Source organism: Ochotona curzoniae, unplaced genomic scaffold (genome assembly GCF_017591425.1).
Source record: "Ochotona curzoniae isolate NIBS_2020 unplaced genomic scaffold, NIBS_Ocur_1.0 contig_1, whole genome shotgun sequence".
Classification (NCBI taxonomy): Eukaryota; Metazoa; Chordata; class Mammalia; order Lagomorpha; family Ochotonidae; genus Ochotona; species Ochotona curzoniae.
Genome location: NW_024464918.1, coordinates 3,358,850 through 3,373,809, shown reverse-complemented (window position 1 = coordinate 3,373,809; position 14,960 = coordinate 3,358,850). Strand labels below are relative to the sequence as shown.

At 54.0% G+C, this 14,960-nt stretch overlaps 1 protein-coding gene across 1 annotated transcript; it reads left to right on the top strand.

Moving 5' to 3' along the window:
- Positions 1 to 5,403: 5,403 nt before the first annotated feature.
- Positions 5,404 to 9,204, top strand: EGR1 (early growth response 1). Its single transcript, XM_040978598.1, has 2 exons — positions 5,404 to 5,776; positions 6,406 to 9,204. Exons 1-2 carry the CDS (start codon positions 5,470 to 5,472, stop codon positions 7,743 to 7,745), a joined length of 1,647 nt encoding a protein of 548 aa, XP_040834532.1. The 5' UTR covers positions 5,404 to 5,469; the 3' UTR covers positions 7,746 to 9,204.
- The last annotated feature ends 5,756 nt before the right edge of the window (positions 9,205 to 14,960 follow it).

Genomic DNA, 14,960 nt, shown 5'->3' with positions numbered 1-14,960 from the left:
GCCCGAACCCCACACAGTCACTTCCTGAGCCCCAGGCTGGCCACAGCCTGCGGCAAATAGCAGTCTCAGCTGTGCATGTGGGTGCTGACGTGGCTGGGCTGAGGAGGAGGAAGTGGCAATGGAAAAAAGGGGCTTGTTTTTCTGGGGGAGTTGCAAACTGCATGGCCTGGGCTGGGGGTCTGGAACAAGATGGCCCTCTTGACTGCCTTTCAGCTGAGCCTCCTCCTTCTCTCCCTTTACAAGGCACATCCTGAAGAGTGCTGGCAGTTTGGACCTGCATCCACCCCCAAGCACCCCCATTATTCTCAGGGTGCTGGCAGCACTGGTGAGGCCTAGAGCCCGAGGGCAGCCTTAAGGTCAGGGCACAGGGGCAACTCAAGGCCTGGAGCCTCCAAGCTGCTCTCCACGGATTTCACACCATCAGGAGGTTGCATCCGGGCCTTTGGGAAACCTGCAGTGCTCACACTGCTCACACCGGTGGAGCCTTCCTCCTTGGGAGGGGCCAATTCTTTCCGCCAGCTTTCACTTCCAGATCCCCCAGTCACAGCCAACGGGAATGTGCCATAGACTTAAGATGGACCAGAGAGGATGGGGTCCCAGTGGTCCCTAGCCTGGCTGCTGGGAAGCCAGGCCTCAGTATAACCCTGGCTTGGAGGCCACATTCAAACCCGCTTTCTCATAGTTACCCCATGCCTATTTCTGGCAGCTTCTCTACAGACATGGGCTGGGCTTAAGAAGGCCACTTCTCCGTGCATGAACCACCACAGTAGACCAAGGAGAACAAGTGGAGTGGCATGGGGTTGGCTCTAGACATGCTTGCTGCCCATGTCTTTAGATGAGTCCTGGTGGAACCTCTCGGCTTCCTGAGGCCTTTACAAGGTGGTGCCTCTGCCTGCACTGCTTTCCCCTCCACCTGTCTATGCCAAGTCAGTTTCCTCTTATCTTTTCTGTCTCTGCATAAATGTCAGCTCTTCCAAATGCCTTCGTTGGCCTGCCTGCCTCCTTGACATGCAAGCAGCACTCATCATGATCTGAAATCGCCCTTTTTATTCACATCCTGTTCACTTTTGTCTACACCAATACACTTTTTGGAAAGAGTTTTCTTAGCCCTCCCTTCTGCCATGTTCCCGCAGGAACACTGTCTGCCCTAGCTCCTGGCCCAGCTTCCTGCACCCCAACCTACAACAGTTTCTCCTCTTCCCCACCATGTTGCTCCATCCCGAGTTCTTACTCCTCCAAAATTTCATCATTGTCCCTTCTCTGAGTCCTGGGGTCTTTCCCGCCTCTTATTCTGATGCCCTGTTGTGTCTCTCTGGTTTTTGGTGGCTATCGGGACCTCTTCTTTTCTACACTCTTGTAGCACAAAAGCTGGGTCCTTGTACACCCATCACCCATCTGCATGCTCCTCAGAGGCAGGAGCACTCGGCTGTAGGCATTATTCCCAGACCTGGCCCACAAGAAGAGGAAGTTGTGGTTGCTGTCAACAATAACAGGTGCATCCATCAGAACCTGTTCTGTGTCTGCCTTTTTTTTTTTTAATTGGAAAGTCAGATATACAGACAGAAGGAGAGACAGAGAAAGATCTCCGTCTGTTTGATTCACTCCCCAAGTGACCAAGTGACCGCAACAGCCAGAGCTGTGCCGATCTGAAGCCAGGAGGCAGGAGCCAGGAGCTTCTTCGGGGTCTTCCACGCAGGTAAAGGGTCCTAAGGCTTTGTGCCGTCCTCGATTGCTTTCCCAGGCCACAAGCAGGGAGCTTGTTCGGGGTGGGGAAGTAGGGGATGGCTTTGCCCTGAGAGCCAGTGGGTGTTTGAGCCTCCATATGACCCCTGCAGCCTGCTTGTGATGCCCACGGTCAACCTGCTGGGAGCAGTGCTGAGCTAAACAGACCTGCCCCTCCCCCACCACGCCACATCTGGGGCAGGAAGGCTGGGGAGCAGCTGGGCAGACAGGCTGTGAGTGCATCTAGGCAGCCTCCTGGACCATTAGCCATCTGATGGAAAAGCAGGGCCCATATGGGATCTGTGTGTGCAAGAACTTTAGCCATTAGGCTACCACGCTGGGCCTGCATTTGCCTTAAAATATTAAATAAAATATTTAAAATGAAAAGGAGATTCATTGGCTTATGTAACAAAGACACACAAGGCTATGTCTGGGGACTTTGGCTCTACCTGTCTCTGCTCTGACTTTCCTTGCATTGGCTGTTTCTCAGGCAGGTTCTAGACAAAGTCCTGGGAACAGTCATTGGCTGGGCTAGGATCCTGTGCCACTGTGACTCAATCACTGTAGCTGCACAGAGGGTGTGCTCTTAGCTCCTGGATGGATGGTCAGGCCTGGGACACAAATTCTCCTGAGATCCCCCGCCCCCAGCATAAGGATCAAGATGGTGTCCCAAAAGAGTTGCTGACTGAGGAACAGTTAAGAAAAGGAAGGTTAATTGAAGGTGGGCATGTAAAACAAAAGATGTGGATTTCAAGGACTTCACACCGATGGAGCAAGGACCTGAAGATGCTGTAGGTCAGTTTCGACCTTCCAGCCACTGGGGAAGCAGCTCTAGCCGGAGGAGTGGGAGTGGGGTATCCCTCAGTTTAGGCAGTTCCCCACGGAGGATCACAGGTTGAGATGCCTACTAGGTTCTCCCAGCCACAGTCTCAGGAAGAGGGTAATTTTTACTTTATGGTGAAGGTTGAAAAAGATCTGCTCTAGGAAACCATACAGGAAGGATTCAGATCCACTTTAGGGACACTGTTCCTATTCTCACTTTCTGGACAACTTTGCAGAAAAGGTTCACTGGGGTATTCTTTCTTTATTTATTTTCTTTTTAAGGTTTATTTATTTATTTATTGGAAAGGCAGATTTACCCAGAGGAGAGACAGAGAGGAAGATCTTCCATCCACTGTTTCACTTCCCAAGTGGCCGCAACAGCCAATGCTGAGCCAAATCAAAGCCAGGAGCCTAGAGCTTCTTGCTGGTCTCCCACATGGGTGCAGGGTCCCAGGGCTTTGGGCCATCTTCTGCTGCTTTCCAATGCCACAAGCAGGGAGCTGGAAGGGAAGTGGAGCAGCTGGGACACAGACAGGGGAAGATTTAACCACTAGGCTACCACACTTGGTAAGGTCACTGGAGTTTTCTTAGAGGTCAAGGTGGGGCTTAAATTCTGGGTGCTGTCCCTTAAGAGAACAGCAGTCACTGACACAGAATTTCGATTTTAAGGTGGGCATGGGGGCTTAGGGATTTCACAGAGGGCAGCAGTGGAAACTTCAGGCTCCACACAGCTTTTCCTGGAGGGATATTGATCAATGCCACCCCCTTTCATCACAGTACAAAAAAAGTGGGGTATAAAAAGCCTGGCCAAAGGACCCCACCAAGCAGAGGCAAAAAAAGGAGCATCTGGTCTTCTGACCCTGCCCTGCCCCCCACAGGCAAGCAGGTGGAAGGGAGGAATGCCCCCCTCCTTCACCTTGCTCACACACTTGAGATTAGGGGGAGCTCCACGGGCGAGGGAGTCCTAGCTCACAGCTGAATTCCTAAACTCGATTATTGCAAGACAATGTAGAGATGGGAGAGGCAGACGGAGAGGTATGAAGCCCTAGAGAACGGCAGGCTTCCCCCTAAGCCTCCCCCTTCGGTCTGCACCCTCCTTACCCATACACACTTTCTCCTTTTCACAGTCAGAAAAACACGCTTCTCCGTAGATTCGGGGCTAGAGCCAGGGCCTTCCCTTCCTGGAATCACTGTTTCCTTTGGGGTACGCATTCGGTTGCCAGGTGCGGTGGGGAGCGGGGAGGGCTTCCCTGTTCGCGGCTCGCTCGTGCCCGGCTCGGGGTGGGGGTGTCATCCCGGAGTCGGGGCGCCTTGGCAGCCGCGCCTCTCGGGGGACTGCAGCCGGGGAGCCCGGGCTGCGGCGCCTGCTCAGTGGGCGCGCACTGCGTCGCAGGCTCCCCCGGCCTGGCTTGGCTGCGCGCCCGGCACACAAGGGGGAACCAGGCCGGGGGCCCGCAGGGGGCAGCACCGAGTCGCCAAGCAGGTGCTCTTGGACGTGGGGTCCCCGGACATCCCACAGGGAAGCCCCCGATTCAGAATCCCGCAGGGATAAAGGTGAAGGAAGTGCCCCAGCGTCACCCACAACCCGCCCCGCTTGGCTCCCGCTTGGGGCCAGACCGGGGTCTCTCCTAGAATAATCAGGAACCCAAATCCGCTCACCGCCACCCCCGCACAAGGTGAGCTGTTTGCAGGCCGAGGACACGGGGGTCAGCGTTTGGTTTCTGGGTGGCGCAGAGCGTCTCCGACCCCCCCCCCCAACAGTCCCATCCCACTGGTAGGTGGCCGGAGAAGCAAGCGCCCCACTGCCACGCGAGATCCCAAGCGGCCGTGCTTTCCGGGCCTCAGTTTCCACGGTGACACCTGGAAAGTCACCGTGTCATTGGTCCGGGCGCGGGGTCAGCGCTCCGCCTCTCCCGGGCGGCCTCTGCCCTCGCCAGCACAGCCGCTCCTCCCCCTCCGCTCCCCGCTGGCTCCCACGGTCCCCGACGTGGGCGGGCGGGCCCTGGATGACGGCTGCAGAACCCCGGCCCGGCTCGCCCTCGCCCCCGCTCCGGGTCCGGCTTTCCCAGCCCGGCGATCGCCGGGCATCCGCCGCCTCGCGCTGTCCCCGAGCCCGGCGCGCGCCCGAGCTGCCGCGCGCACGCGCTCCCGACTCCGACCCCGGGAGGCGAGCGCGGTGGGGGGAGGCGGGGAGGCCGGCGGCAGCGACCCGGAAACGCCATATAAGGAGCAGGAAGGATCCCCCGCCGGAACAAGCCTTATTTGGGCAGAGCCTTATTTGGAGTGGCCCGATATGGTCCGGCCGCTTCCGGCGCGGGGCGGAGGGGAGCAGGCGGAGGGAAGGGGCGGGGGCAAGCCGGGAACTCCGGGGCCGCCTCGCCGCCTCGAGGCCCGGGCTGGAGGCTGGAAACGGCGGCTGCCCCCGGGGCCTCGGCGCCTGGGATGCGGGAGCGAGCGCGGGGCCCCACGGCAGGACGGAGGTGCCCCCAGCCCTGCGAGAGGGGGCTTCGCGTCACTCCGGGTCCTCCCGGCCGCTCTTGCCATATTAGGGCTTCCTGCTTCCCATAAATGGCCATGTACGTCACGCCGGAGGCGGGCCCGTACTGTGCCAGACCCTTCAAATAGAGGCGGATTCGGGGAGTCGCGAGAGATCCCAGCGCGCAGAACTTGGGGAGCCGCCGCCAGCCGTCACCAGCCACAGCCGCAGGACCGGTCCCTGCCCAGCTCCACGCGACCGCGCCGCGTCCACGCCCGCCCGCGGCGAGGACGAGCCGGGACTCTACCGCGCTCATCCCAGTTGCGCCCCGCATGTGACCCGGCCGGGTCCCCCCACCTCCCCCCAAGAGTGTGTCCCCGGCAGCGGCGGCCCCCCGGCTGCGCGCACCCGCCCCGACACCAGCTCTGCCGTCCGCCCGTCGGTCCGGGATGGCTGCGGCCAAGGCCGAGATGCAGCTCATGTCTCCGCTGCAGATCTCAGACCCTTTCGGCTCTTTTCCCCACTCGCCCACCATGGACAACTACCCCAAGCTGGAAGAGATGCTGCTGCTGAGCAACGGGGCTCCCCAGTTCCTCGGGGGCGCCGGCGCCCCGGAGGGCAGCGGCGGTAACGGTAGCGGCACCAGCGGAGGCGGTGGAGGTGGAGGGGGCGGCAGCAGCGGCAGCGGCGGCAACAGCAGCGCCTTCAATCCTCAGGGAGAACCGGGCGAGCCGCCCTACGAGCACCTGACCGCAGGTAAGCCAGGGCCTGCGCCACTGTCCAGCCGTGCGGTCCCTCCGCGCAAGAGTGCCTGCGACTGGGGTTTCCCTTCCCTTCGCGCATCCACAGGGTCAGGTGTTAAAAGGGATGCCGGGACACCCCTGGCCCGGTCCCTGGCGCGCAGCGAGCTTTCCTTCTGCAGGGAGAGCCGTGGAGCTGCGTGGGTGGGTGGCGGGCGGGGGGAGGGAGGCTTGTTTTGATGAGCAGCCTTGCTGCGCCCCTCACCTCCCGGTGCAGAAAAGGCTTGCCCTGCGGGCCGCCTGTGCGCCAGGAACCGTGGACATCTGGGGCCAGGGGCGCGCAGCAGGCAGCCTCGGCGGCCGGGTGCGGGCGGGAATCCTCGGCCGCGCAGCCGCTGCTGCTGCGCAGCGCCAGGGAGCCGCAGTGGAGGGGGATTCTCCGTATTTGCGTCAGCTGTTGTTGAAACGGGCCCTGCCACTGGAGCGGGTCCAGGAACATTGCAATCGACTGCCATCAATTATTAACCAGCTCCGGAGTCGCTGGTGGCCGCCCGACCTCTTGCCCGCCCGGCAGCCGGGGTCCTCCTTGTGAACCAGCTCTTGCTCTCCCCTGTAACCAGGCCTCCCTTCTCTTGTCTCTCCCAGAGTCCTTTCCCGACATCTCTCTGAATGGCGACAAGGTGCTGGTGGAGACGAGTTACCCTAGCCAAACCACACGGCTGCCCCCCATCACCTACACCGGCCGTTTCTCTCTAGAACCTGCGCCCAACAGTGGCAACACCTTGTGGCCCGAGCCCCTCTTCAGCCTGGTCAGCGGCCTCGTGAGCATGAGCAACCCTCCAGCCTCCTCAGCACCATCTCCAGCGGCCTCCTCCTCCTCTGCCACCTCTTCCTCTTCCTCCTCGTCCTCTTCTGCCTCGTCCTCGGCCTCCCAGAGCCCACCCCTGAGCTGCGCCGTGCCCTCCAACGAAAGCAGCCCCATCTACTCTGCAGCACCCACCTTCCCCACTCCCAACGCGGACATTTTCCCCGAGCCTCAGGGCCAGGCCTTTCCTGGCTCGGCAGGGACTGCGCTCCAGTACCCACCTCCTGCCTACCCCGCCACCAAGGGGGGCTTCCAGGTCCCCATGATCCCCGACTACCTGTTTCCACAACAGCAGGGGGACCTGGGTCTGGGCAACCCAGACCAGAAGCCCTTCCAGGGCATGGAAAGTCGCACCCAACAGCCTTCGCTCACGCCACTCTCCACTATCAAGGCCTTTGCCACACAGTCGGGCTCTCAGGACCTGAAGGCCCTCAATGCCACCTACCAGTCCCAGCTCATTAAGCCCAGCCGCATGCGCAAGTACCCCAACCGGCCTAGCAAGACACCACCCCACGAGCGCCCATATGCCTGCCCTGTGGAATCCTGCGACCGACGCTTCTCCCGCTCTGATGAGCTCACACGGCACATCCGCATCCACACGGGCCAGAAGCCCTTCCAGTGTCGCATCTGCATGCGCAACTTCAGCCGCAGTGACCACCTCACCACCCACATTCGCACCCACACGGGTGAAAAGCCCTTCGCCTGCGACATTTGCGGGAGGAAGTTTGCCCGGAGCGATGAGCGCAAGAGGCACACCAAGATCCATTTGCGGCAGAAGGACAAGAAAGCAGACAAAAGTGTTGTGGCCTCTTCGGCCACCTCCTCCCTCTCTTCCTATGCGTCCCCGGCCACTACCTCTTATGCGTCCCCAGTTGCCACCTCGTACCCGTCCCCCGTGCCCACTTCCTACTCCTCGCCGGGCTCCTCGACCTACCCGTCGCCTGTGCACAGCGGCTTCCCGTCACCGGCTGTGGCCACCACGTACTCCTCCGTCCCTCCCGTCTTCCCAGCCCAGGTCAGCAGCTTCCCGTCCTCAGCTGTCACCAACTCCTTCAGCGCCTCCACGGGGCTTTCGGACATGACTGCCACATTTTCTCCCAGGACAATTGAAATTTGCTAAAGGAAAAGAGGAAACTAGGGGAAAAGGGAAAGAAAGAAAGAAACACAAGAGACTTAAAGGGCAGGAGAAGGAGGTGGCCATTACAGGGGGCTCCTCTCGGGTTGGATGGTGGAGGCTCTTCTGGTGAAGACCCCCCTCTGCCCTGGAGTGGAGGGCCCTGGTCCCCTCTGCTACAGAGTGGAAGGCCAGCTCCCTCTGTCCGCTTTTCCCATCTCCCAGAAGAAACCCTTCCCTATTCCTGTTGACTTCAGCTGCCTGAAACAGCCATGTCCAAGTTCTTCACCTCTATCCAAAGAACTTGACTTGCATGGATTTTGGATAAATCATTTCAGTATCATCTCCGTGGCCCGCCTGACCACCCCTTGCTCCCTTCAGTGCTAGAAAATCGAGTTGGCAAAAAACAGGATGTGGGTCCCTGGGACCCCTGCCCTGTGCCCTTGTACAGTGTCTGTGCCATGGATTTTGTTTTTCTTGGGGTACTCTTGATGTGAAGATAATTTGCATATTCTATTGTATAATTTGGAATTAGGGCCTCATCTTGGGGGGGGAGGGAAAAAAACAAAGAAAAGCCAAGCAAACCAATGGTGATCCTCTATTTTGTGATGATGCTGTGACAATAAGTTTGAAGCTTTTTTTGAAACAGCAGTGTCCTAGGCATTAGTCAGAGCATGTGTCAGAGTTGTTCCGTTAACCTTTCTGTAAATAGTGCTCGATTGTACTCTCACATGTGGCAAAATATGGTTTGGTTTTTTCTTTTCTGTTTTTTGGAAAAAAAGAAGTGTTTTGTTTTTTTTGTCCTCTTGGTTTAAAAGTTTCACGTCTTGGTGCCTTTTGTGTGATGCGCCTAGCTGAGGGCTTGACATGTGCAATCGGGACGGACATGCTCACCTCTAGCCTTAAGGGGGGCAGGGAGTGACAATTTTGTGGGGGGAGGAGGCTTTGGGAGCAAAACAAAGATGAGGGCTGGGCTGAGCCTCGGTTCTCCGGAATGTAAGGAAACAAAAATCTAAAAGCAAAATCTGAACTCTCAAAAGTCTATTTTTTTAACTGAAAATGTAAATTTATACATATATTCAGGAGTTGGAATGTTGTAGTTACCTACTGAGTAGGCGGCGATTTTTTGTATGTTATGAACATGCAGTTCATTATTTTGTGGTTTTACTTTGTACTTGTGTTTGCTTAAACAAAGTGACTGTTTGGCCTATAAACACATTGAATGCGCTTTATTGCCTATGGGATATGTGGTGTATATCCTTCAGAAAAATTAAAAGGATAATAAAGTAGCTGTGATTGGGTATGTGTTTCCTGGGCTGGGGGAAGGGCTGTGCTGTGGTAGGGGTGCTGATGGAGGGGAGATTTTTCTAAAGACTGGGCCTTTATAGATTGGAGGATGCTCCAGCCTGAGTCGCAGCACATGTGTGTCACAGAGTAAGTTCATAAGTACTAAGCAGGGGTCTTCCCTGCTTAATATACGGTGTATTCCTCTCCAGTGATGGTGTGCTGCAGCTTTACCCCAGGGAGTTAATGCTAAAAGAAAGAGAAGTTCAGAACTCGAGTTAGGAGTTCTAACCTGTGGCCAGAGACAGGGCTACCCTCTGAGCATCAAATGTTCAGCTAGGCCTGCCCTTCCAGCCCCGTGCCTCTACCCAAGGTTGGAAATCCCTGCTGAGTGCATTAAGTGAAGATAGGAGGTGGGCACAGGACTTTGGGAAGTAATAAAGACCATCTGGGGCTGGTTCAGCCTCTCCCTCCCATCCCCCATGTTCCCCAGCAACCAGAGGGCATCAGAGAAGCCTAGACTGAGGCAAAGGCCAGAGATGAAGCCAAGAATCCTTCCAGGAAGAAAATCTCATCACTTGCCAGCTGGAACTGTTGTCCTTGGCAGCTTCCTGGGACATGGGGCAGAGAGGGCAGGAGGCCGGCTTGGTGTGGGAGGTTCCCATCCAGGCCAAGTCTGTCCGCAGCGTGTAGGAAGCAGATGGTGCTGGGTCCTTGGGGCCTCAGCTCCTTAAGGGCTTATTGTCACTGCTGGAAGAATCCTGAAGGGCACGTGAGAGTATTTCTACTCAGAGAGGCCTTGACCTGACCACCAGAACTGTTTGTATTCCAAGAATTCAGACTGTTGGTCAGGGAGGTAGAGAGGTAAGCCAAAGATTACTGTGTGGTGTTAGGTTACACAATATGGGCAAGGAGAGGCTCTGTGTGAGAACAGCGAAAGGCTCCCATCTTTCCTGGGGCCTTAGAAAGGCGGAAAGGTTGAGTTTGGAAGCACAGATGGAAGTCAATGCAATAAGTGACTTTCTGTGTGAGGCAGGGAGGACGCTAGCCAAATGTCTGCTGATGAGTGTGGATGGGATGGAAGTGTCACCTCCAGCCCTGGTGTCTCTGGTTTGGCATCTGCTGTGGAGCAGATAGGCAATTGATGTGAGCCTTGGTTAATAAAGAGACTCACAGCCCATCCTGAATGGCTAAGTTCTAGCTCCAATCCTGATTTCAACTTCCTGCTCATGTGAGCCCTAGGAGCAGGTTGTGGATCAAGTAGTGGGTCCCTGCCATGTACATGGGAGTTCTGGACTGACTTCCAGGCTCCCAGGCTTGGCCTGCTCCAGCCAAAAGCATTTGGGAAGTGAACCAGCAATCTCTGTCTCTCTGTCTCTATCTCTCAGCCTTTCAAATTAAGGGAAAAAGATAAAAAGAAAGAACTAAAAGTAAAAAAAAAAAAGAAAAAGAAAAAGAAAATCTGGTATCCTGCCATCCCCAAACCTTGGCTCCCTTCTCAACTTCTGACCCCTAAAATCAGAGACAGTGAAGTGCCATCTCTACCCTCAGTGGCTCACCAGGCCCTACCATGCCTCCACCCCTTCTCCTCTACTGAGGATCCTCCAGGTTGCCAATATATACCTCCTTGGGATAGGAGAATTCCAAGAACGCTTTGCCATGAGCCCCACTCTTTCTCTGTGTTCGGCCTCTCTCTTTGCACCAATGTGGTTGCTCTCTGCCCTCTCTGCTCTCTCTACCTCTTCAGGCTGGAGCAGGGAGGAGCAGGAACTCTCTTGCTGAGTCCCTTCTCTGGGACTCTCCCGATGAAGTTACCAGGTCCCCATAGGACAGTGTGCTGTACACCTCTTCCCAGCCTCGCCTACCCCTCCCCAGGTCTTGGAACACAAGCCTATGCTTGTGTTTCTCACCCCAGACTGCCAAGCAACAACAGAGTCAGGATTAAACACAAAAGAAGGTGCAAAGAGACTCTATTCCTTGAGAGCAGTGCCTCAGAAATTCCCAGGCCCTGGTGCGCTGACACCCAGCCTCTGGAGCTGACCTTGGCGTCTGTCAAAGCTGCTCTGAGGCAGATGGCTCTTAGAGAATGTCCGCCAAGCTCACTAGCTCATTTTTATTAGTCTCCTCACCAGGGTTTCTGGAGATTCTTACATGCAAAATTTTGCATGGCTGGAATAGAACACAGCTCAAAACATTGCCCCATTTTGTGGTAGAATGAGTGTCCACTGAGAAGCCAGGATACTGGGGCAGTGCTGATAAGAACTGTCATCATCGTCAAGGTTGGGGCTTAGGAAGGGACTCGGGGGACATTATCTAGGGCTTCAGGAATGTGAGGAAGGAGAAAGTGGAGGAGGACTGGAGAGCAAAGGGAAAAGGAAGACTTGGCCAGCTAAGGTCAGGTTAGATTCTGAAGTACAAGAGCCAGGTCCCATGGAGTCTTAGCCCTGGCTCTAGGTACCTGGTAAGTTCTAGTTTTGCTTAAATCTCAGGGACGGTCCATCACATCTGCTCTGAAAGATTCTGAGTACTCAGAAAGCTAGAGCCTAGCTTGGCAGTCACCCTGGGGTTTGCTACGTATGTCCTTGCACTCTTCCCAATGGACGTCTTTGACATCCACAGAAAAAAAAAAAACCAGGAATGGGTACTATAAGGTCAGAAATATTCCCTGTTTTTTTCCCAGCTTTGTTTTCCTTTTCCTTTTTTTTTTTTAAATTTATTTATTTTATTGGAAAGTCAGATACACAGAGAGGAAGACCCATCTGATAATTCACTTTGCAAGCGTCCGCAACAGCTGGAGCTGAGCCAATCCGAAGCCAGGAGCCAAGAACTTCTTCCGGGTCTCCCACCGGGGACAGGGTCCAAAGGCTTTGAGCCATCCTCGACTGCTTTCCTAGGCCACAAGCAGGGAGCTAGATGGGAAGAAGGGCCACTAGGATTAGAACTGGCATCCCTATGGGATCCTGGCATGTATAAAGTGAGGACTTTAGCCACTAGGCTGCTTTGCTGCACGCCCACCTCCCCCTTTTTTTTTTTTTTTTAAGATTTGTACTTATCTATCTGAGAGTTACACAGAAAGATCCAGAGAAATCCTCCAACTTTCCATCCACTGGCTCATCACACCCTGAAGAGGGCCACAACAACAATAGATCTGTTGGCATTTTCTAGAGTTTCTTTTTTATAAAGTTTTTTTTTTTTAATTTTTATTGGAAAGTCAGATTTATAGAGAGGAGGGACTTAGAGAAAGATTATCCATCCACTGTTTCACTTGGAGCTGAGTCTATCTAAAGCCAGGAACCTGGAGCTTCTTCCAGGTCTCCCATGCAGGTGCAGGGTCCCAAGGCCTTGGACCATGCTCTACTGCTTTCCCTGGCCTCAAGTAGGGAGCTGGATGGGAAGTGGAACAGCTAGGATATGAACCAGCGCTCACATGGGATCCTGACGCTTGCAAGGTGAGGACTTTAGCCAATAGGTTACTGTGCCAGGCCCTCTAGAACTTTTTTCTTTCTTTTTTCCCCAAAGATTTATTTTTTTAATTGGAAATGTAGTCATACAGAGAGGAGGGACTGACTGAGAGAAAGATCTTCCATCCGCTGGTTCACTCCCCAAGTGGCTACAATGGCTGGAGCTGAGCTGATCTAAAGTGAGAACTTTAGTTGCTAGGCTGCTGCACTGGGCCACAGAGTTACTTATGAGTGAAATAATTCAGTAGGTGCTTGGTTCTCATTTCAGTTAGCATCTTTATGTTATGATTCATTCATATTGTGTGTACAAGTAGTTGTATCTCTGTACTACCGGGTGATACTCCAGTGTATGACTCCATGATAAACAGTTCATTCCTGCCTCCCCTCCCCGCTCCTCCCCCATGCCTTTATTTCCTTCTGTGGACATTAGTTCGGTATCCTTGAGGACTGTTAGAAATGAAACTGCTGTCGAATTTTGGGTACAAGTCTCTGTGCATTGTCCCTGTCCACTCTGTTGCCTCCACCTCCGGCACTTTCTTCCACCACAGTCTCATTTACTGACCTCCCTGGTGCTTGAAAAAAATCACCCACTTGTCCTGCTGCTGCTCTGGAGTCAGGGTCTTGCCTCTTGAAAGATTCGCTTCTTTTCATGTCTCCTTGAGTAAACAGAGCCAAGCCCCTTCATCATTTTTATTACTCTACTCCAAACTCTCTCTTGTTTGTTTATATCTTCCTGGTAATGAGATGTCTGGACTAAGCAAGGTATATGGTCATTATCTATGCCTTCATGATACTGGGCTAAGGAAGAAAAGCACATGGCAGAGTGGCTTGGGACATATGAGTTGTTGTTATCCCTAAAAAGAAGAGAGACTCTGAACATTAACACAGTGTAGACAGGGATCAAATTATGTCATCAGAACCCACCGACAGGTATCATTTTTATGTATCTATTAAAGATTAAAAAAAAAAAGTAAAGGTAAAAAGAGGCAGGGGGCAAACGGATGTTTGGAACGATGGTTAAGTGACCAGTTAGGACAAACCCTATCTCATACGAGGTGAAGTGACTGGGTTGGAGAAATAGCTGAACTCTGTACTCTGACTTCCTGCTAATGCAAACCCTGGGAAATATCAGACAATGGCCCAAGAACCTGTGTTCCTGGAACTCACATGGGAAACCCAGATAAAGTTCTTGGCACCTGTTTCTGGCCTGGCTCAGCCTTAGGTGTTGCAGGCATTTGGGGAGTGAACCAGTAGGAAGTTTCTTCTTGGTGTCTCTCTCTTTCATGCACACACACACATTTTCAAATGAAATAAAATAATTATGTATGTAAAAAAAAGGCTCCCCAGGTGTCATTTTTATCCTAACGGCATTTCCTCCATTTCTTGTGACAATGGCTCTTACCTGCGCCCTGGCCAGCTGTCTGCTCAGAAGACAGCCTGCTGAGATCCTGGGCTGGTTTCCAAGCTCAGGCCACAGAGCCAGTCTTGGAGCAGAGGAGATGAGGCCATCCTAAGACAGGCACTCATTTGAGGGAGGAGCTCAAGAAACTGGGAGAGCCTTGCAGATTAAAATGAGCCTCTCCTCGGAGAAACCAGGCTGCCCACCAGGCCTGGACATCCTACAACTCCCAAGCAAACCCATGTGCTTCCATTTGCCCAGCTATGGGCAACTTGGTCCTGGCAATGTGGAGAGCATCCAGGAGAAACAGAAACTGACCCCTTTAATCTCCTTCAGCCCAGCTTTGAATTCCCTCAGGTTGGCTCCTCATACGCAGAGCATCCCTAGCAGCTGTCGGATCAGATGCCACTTACAGCCACCTTACTGCCACTCTCCATCCACCCATGTGGTCTTCTCAGAACCTGTCAGTGACACCCTCAGATCCACCTGACGCGGTCCACTGGTTACCTTCTCAGGTCAACGAAAGCAGTGTTCTCCATCTTTTGCTAATGACACTAATGTAACTTTTCTCATCCTCAGGTACACACAAACCAGAAATTCCCATATGGTGACTGCTTTTGATCCATTTACAGCAGCCTTAGGACCAATTTGGTCACCTTCGATTGGTAATGACAACCCTGAACTGCTGTGTCCTCAGAGCCATCCTTTTTTTTTTTTTTAAAGATATTTTTATTGCAAAGTCAGATATATATAAAGAGGAGAGACAGAAAGATCTTCCATCCGATGATTCACTCCCCAAGTGACCCCAATGGCCAGTGCTTTGCCAATCCAAAGCCAGGAGCCAGATCCTCTTCTGGGTCTCCCAGGTGGGTGCAGGGTCCCAAGGCTTTGGGCCGTCCCTGCTTTCGTAGGCTACAAGCAGGGAGCTGGATGGAAAGCAGGGCTGCAGGATTAGAACCGGCAGCCCATATGAGATCCCAATACATTCAAGGTGTGGGCTTTAGCCGCTAGGCCATGGTGCCAGGGCCCTCAGAGCCATCTTAAAGCAAATTCTTATTTGGGGAAAAAAAAAAAAAA